At 36.1% G+C, this 6,000-nt stretch overlaps 1 protein-coding gene and 1 pseudogene across 1 annotated transcript; both read left to right on the top strand.

The window, feature by feature from the left end:
• Positions 1-718: 718 nt before the first annotated feature.
• On the top strand, positions 719-1,628 carry LOC146922046 (uncharacterized; annotated as a pseudogene).
• A 3,180-nt stretch (positions 1,629-4,808) lies between these two features.
• LOC146922047 (uncharacterized) lies at positions 4,809-5,459 on the top strand. The gene has a single exon (XM_085711442.1). It carries the CDS (start codon positions 4,809-4,811, stop codon positions 5,457-5,459), a length of 651 nt encoding a protein of 216 aa, XP_085567568.1.
• Positions 5,460-6,000: the final 541 nt, after the last annotated feature.

Genomic DNA, 6,000 nt, shown 5'->3' on the forward strand with positions numbered 1-6,000 from the left:
AGATCCTACTGATAAGATGGTTATGCTTTCCAACAAGCTTGAGTATCTGGCAAGGAAGAATAGGAAGTTTCTTAGTAAGAGTGGTTGTTTCAAGAACTCCAAGAAAGAAGATCAGAAGGGATGCTTCAACGGTAAGAAGCATGGATATTTCATTGCTGATTGTCCTGATCTTCAAAAGGAGAAATCAAAGGATAAGTCAAAGAAATCAAGCTTCAATTTAAAGAAATTCAGGAAGCAGATTAAGAAGAGTTTAATGGCAGCCTGGGAAGATTTAGACAGTGAATCAGACTCTGAAAAGGAAGAAGCTGAAGAAGATGCAAAAGTAGCTGTGGGGTTAGTGGCTACTGTGACTTCAGAAGCAGATCCTGATTCAGATTCTAAAGATGAAAATGAGGTATACTCTAAAATTCCCAGAGAAGAACTTATTGAGTCTCTTAAAGAACTCCTTACACACTTTGAACTTAGAACCAATGAGTTGAAAGATTTAAAAGAAAGATATGTTGATTTAATGAAACAACAAAAATCATCTTTATTGGATCTAAAAGTTTCTGAAGAAGGACTTAGAGGCTTTGACTTCATTTGTAAAACCTATGAAGAGAAGCTCAAGTTTCTTTGTTAGAAGCTACAAGAAAAGTGTAATGCAAAATCTTTAAGTAAACATGGAATTGCTCTTGAGGTTTTTATTATATCTGGTATTGACAAAAGCAAAGTTGCTTCAATGATTTATGGTATATACAGAAACAATAGTAAAGGGATTGAATTTTCTGGAGGGAAACCTAATGAAATCAGTCTTAAAGCATGTTGTGAATGCATCAAGGAAGGATTGAAAACCTTCTTTGTACCTGAAGGTGCTAAGTCTGAAACTGTTTTTCAGTCTGAACCTGAAGCTTCCAGCTCTAAGGCTAAGATTATTTCAAAGCCAAAAAACTCTAAGCCAAAGGCAATGATAAACTCTGATTCTAAGACTTCACAGATCAAGATTTTGAAGAGATCAGAACCTGTTCCTTAGAGTCTTCTGAAACCTGAATCTGAGGTTCTGAAGTCTAAGATTCAGAAGAATAAAACAGTTATTGCTTCTAGGGAATCAAAACCAAAAGGTGTTAAACCTAAGGTAATGATTAATCAGAATTTATCAAACTTACAGCACAAGGTGCAAGAAGTGAAAAGTAAAACTTCCAGAACTAACCTCTGAGGACCCATAAAACAATTGGTACCTAAATCTGAAATTGTCAATGCTGCAGATATGTCTAAGAGCAAAGGAAAAGCAAAAATCATGGTACCTAGACAGCGGTTGCTCAAGACATATGACAGGAAATAAGTCTATGTTCCTCACCCTCACAATGAAAGAAGGAGGAAATGTGAAGTTTGGAGGCAACCAATCTAGCAAGATCATTTGTACATGAACTATTAGTAACTCCTCTATCTCAATCAATAATGTGCGGTTGGTAGATGGTCTTGAACATAACCTTTTGAGTATCAGTCAATTTTGTGATAATGGTTATGATGTGATGTTTGAAAAGACCAACTGCAGAGTAATCAACAAAGATTACAAGTCCATAGTATTCAAGGGAAAGAGAATAGAGAATGTCTATAAATTAACTTCTCTGAACTGGTTGATTAGAAGGTAATCAGTCTTCTGTCAGTGAATGATAAGAAATGGATGTGGCAAAGAAGGTTGGGGCATGCTACCTGGAGATTAATCTCTAAGCTTAGTAAGTTACAACTTGTTAAAGGCCTACCAGACATTGACTATCATTCAGATGCACTTTGTGGTGCATGCCAGAAAGGGAACGAAAGACCCTTGGAATTACTCTACATTGATTAAAACAAAAGACATTTTCTCAACCTCCAGACCCTTAGAATTACTCCATATTGATTTATTTGGACCAGTTAGCACTGCATCCTTAATTGGAAGTAAATATGGATTAGTTATTTTTGATGATTACAGCAGATGGACTTATGATGTATTCAGTAACTTCTGCACTCAAATACAGTCTGAAAAAGAAATGAATATTTTAAAAGTCAGAAGTGATCATGGTGGAGAATTTGAAAATGAGCCATTTGAAACTTTTTGTGAAAAACATGGAATTGTCCATGAATTCTCTTCTCCTAGAACTCCACAGCAAAATGGGGTTGTAGAGACAAAGAATAGAACTTTACACGAAATGGCTAGAACCATGATTCATGAAAATATTTTGGCTAAACATTTCTGGGAAGAAGTAGTGAATACAGCTTGTTATGTCCAAAATAGAATCTATATAAGACCTATCTTCGAGAAAACATCATATGAACTCTTTAAGGGAAGAAGACCCAACATCTCTTACTTTCATCAATTTGGATGTACCTGTTACATTATAAATAACAAGCTCTATCTAAAGAAATTCGATGCCAAGGCCCAAAGAGCAATCTTTTTAGGTTACTCTGAAAGGTCAAAGGCATACAGAGTGTATAATTCAGAAACACTTTGTGTTGAAGAATCAATGCATGTTAAATTTGATGATAAAGATCCTGGAAGTGAAACTCCAAAGCAAGATGAAAGTTTTGCAGATATACAGGTTACTGGAGACACTCCAGAACCTGATCAGACTGTTGAATCTGAAGATAGTCCAGAAGTTGAACCAACTTTAGAAGCTCAAGATGAAGTAGTTTCTGATGAAGCTCAAGATGGCTCTCAGCAAGCTAATCAATCCAAGAATACATTCAAGTACAAGTCTTCACATCCTGAAGATCAAATCATTGGGAACAAAGAGATTCCTAGAAGAACAAGATCATACTTCAGACAAGAAGAGTCTATGATAGGACTATTATTAGATATTAAACCTGCTACAGTTGATGAAGCACTTCCAGATGATGGATGAATACTAGCTATGCAAGAAGAGCTCAATTAGTTTCAAAAGAATGATGTGTGGGATCTGGTACCCAAACCTCAGCAGAAGAACATTATTGGAACAAAATAGGTATTCAGAAACAAGTTGAATGAACAAGGTGAAGTAGTCATAAACAAAGCAAGACTTGTTGCACAAGGATACAGTCAACAAGAAGGCATAATATTATGGCATTATACTTCTATCATATGCAATAAATCATGGCATTATATTATATCAAATGGATGTAAAGAGTGCATTTCTTAATGGAGTGATAACAGAAGAAGTGTTTGTCAAGTAACCTCCTGGTTTTGAGGACCTTAAGCATCATGACCATGTTTATAAACTTAAGAAATCACTATGTGGCTTGAAACAAGCTCCCGGAGCATAGTATAATAGACTAAGTAATTTCCTTATTAAAAATGATTTTAAAAGAGGTCAGGTTGACACAACACTCTTCAAAAGGACTCATGAGAAAGACATTATTGTTGTGCAGATATATGTTGATGATATAATATTTGGTTCTACTAATGCATCTTTTTGCAAGGAATTTTCTAAGTTAATGCAGGATGAATTTGAAATGAGCATGATGGGAGAATTAAAGTTCTTCCTTGGAATTCAAATCAATCAAAGCAAAGATGGAGTATATGTTCATCAAACAAAGTATACAAAGGAGCTTCTGAAGAAGTTCAAGCTAGAAGATTGTAAGGTGATGAATACTCCAATGCATCCAACCTGCACCTTAAGCAAAGAAGATACTGCAAAAAAAGTTGACCAGAAATTGTATAGAGGTATGATTGGTTCTTTGTTATACCTCACTGCATCTAGGCCAAATATTTTATTCATTGTATGCTTGTGTGCAAGATTCCACTCAAATCCTAGAGAATCTCATTTAACTGTTGTTAAGAGAATCTTCAGGTATTTGAAAGGAACAACTAATCTTGGACTTCTTTATAGGAAATCCTTAGATTACCAGTTAGTTGAATTTTGTGATGTTGATTATGCTGGTGATAGGATTGAAAGAAAATCAACTAGTGGCAACTGCCAGTTCCTGAGAGAGAATCTGATATCCTGGGCTAGCAAAAGACAATCAACTATTTTTATGTCTACAATAGAAGCAGAATACATCTCAGCTGCAAGTTGTTGTACACAACTACTTTGGATGAAACATCAGTTGAAAGACTATCAGATTAATGCTAACAGTATTACCATTTATTGTGATAATACTGCTGCTATTTGTTTGTCAAAGAATCCAATTCTACATTCAAGAGCCAAGCATATTGAAATCAAACACCACTTTATTGGAGATTATGTTCAAAAACAAATTCTAGATATACAATTCATTGGTACTGAACATCAACGGGCTGATAAATTTACTAAGCTTTTAACTGTGGAAAGATTTGATTTTATAAAGAAAAATTTGAACATGCACTTTGTGTCTGATTAATTTTGCTTGCTCCTGAACAGGAATTTAGGTTCTGAAGTTGTTCAAAAGTTATGGTCCATCAGAAGCTCTTTACTCAGGTTCTGAGGAAAATGTGCTTCTAAAGATGACATCAGCATCTGAACTCTAGGAGCTAGACTCTTTGCTCCTGAATAGTAGAGTTAGTGGAAACGTTGGAAGTTACTTTTTAGTAACACTTGTCCCACACTAACTTGGCAGTTTATCTGAAGAATTTCAACGTGGCTTAACCGTATTGGTGTATAATGTAAGATGGCGGTGATGACTTATGCTTTGAATGTATTATCTCGCGCCCCATATGTCATTAATGTTGTGTTTGTTTGTCCCCTACTGAATTGCAATCGTTTTTACTCAAAACACTTAGAAAAAAACACACATTACTCACTTCACAACTACACTTTCTATTTTCACACTGATTCTCTGCGAAGAAAGATGATCTTCCTCAATCAAATCCCTAGAACCCTAAAACTTCACTCTCATCAATGGCGTCTTCAAGCTTAGTTCCAGAATCAACCATGCAAGAAGCAGTTCCAGAAATGATTGCACAAGAAACTCCTGCTTATGAAATCAAGGGAAGAACTATGTCTTTAGAAGAATGGGAACTGACTGTTCAAGTTGAGAATCCTGTTGATTTTATCTCCCTTGCTCATCATGTTTGCGAGCTCAGAGGATACTATCATTCTCAAGATCTTGACGGTTACTTCACTATGTTGAATGATCCAACTTACGTGAACCTGGTAAGGCACATCTGGGTTAGAGCACATGTTTATGACCGTAAAGCTACTCAAATGGAGATGGATGAGAAGGTACTGATTGATCCGACTCTAGCTGGAAAAACAAGAGAAGAAATGAGTTTGGAACCCTTCACTTGTACAGAGATAAGGTCAAGCATCAGGGGAATTCCAGTCTTCATTTCTCAGGAAGTGATTGCTTATGTGATCAGGAGATCATCAGAAGGTAGTTTCAAAGATGGTTTGGACAACAACAAGAAGAGTCCCTGGAGTGAAGTTGTCAACAAGTCTATGTTCAACAGTAAGAAGAAAGGTGCTTACAGTGACTTGAGCATGGAGAAGAAACTGCTTCTGAAGATTCAGAATGAGAATCTTCTACCAAAAGGTGGTGGTGGAGATTAACCTTCTTTGGAGCAAAGGATGTTTCTTCAATACTTCATTACTAATGAAAAAGCAAATGTGCCGAAGTACATTTTCAAGCACATGATTAAGACTCTAAGAGAGAGTAGGTGCCCTCTCATTTTTCAAATATGATTGACCCTATTACATTTATTATATTACTTGTCATTATCTACCTGAACAGACAGAAATCAGTGTGAAAGCGAGAAGTAAAACTGACAATACAACGAGGCGCCTTGCACGCCAACCTCCGTGAAAGGTTCTGGAAAGGTTCAACTCCAACAAATTAACATTATGCGATCACCCTAAACGTCAACCTTCAAAAGGCTCTGGCGGGGTTTGACTAATTGAAATCGCTGCGACCACCCTAAACGTCAACCTTTATAAGAGGCTCTCACGGGGTTCGACTAATTGAAGTCGCCAAAAAAAAATTATTATCATTCGCGATCTGTAACAGCCCGATTTTTTGCTAGATTTATTTTATTATTTATTTGTGTGTATTATATGTGCTCATGTGTGATTATTTGCCTCTGTGTGTATTTTT

Source organism: Medicago sativa, chromosome 5 (genome assembly GCF_051527215.1).
Source record: "Medicago sativa cultivar Bolivia chromosome 5, Bolivia_mono, whole genome shotgun sequence".
Taxonomy (NCBI): domain Eukaryota; kingdom Viridiplantae; phylum Streptophyta; class Magnoliopsida; order Fabales; family Fabaceae; genus Medicago; species Medicago sativa.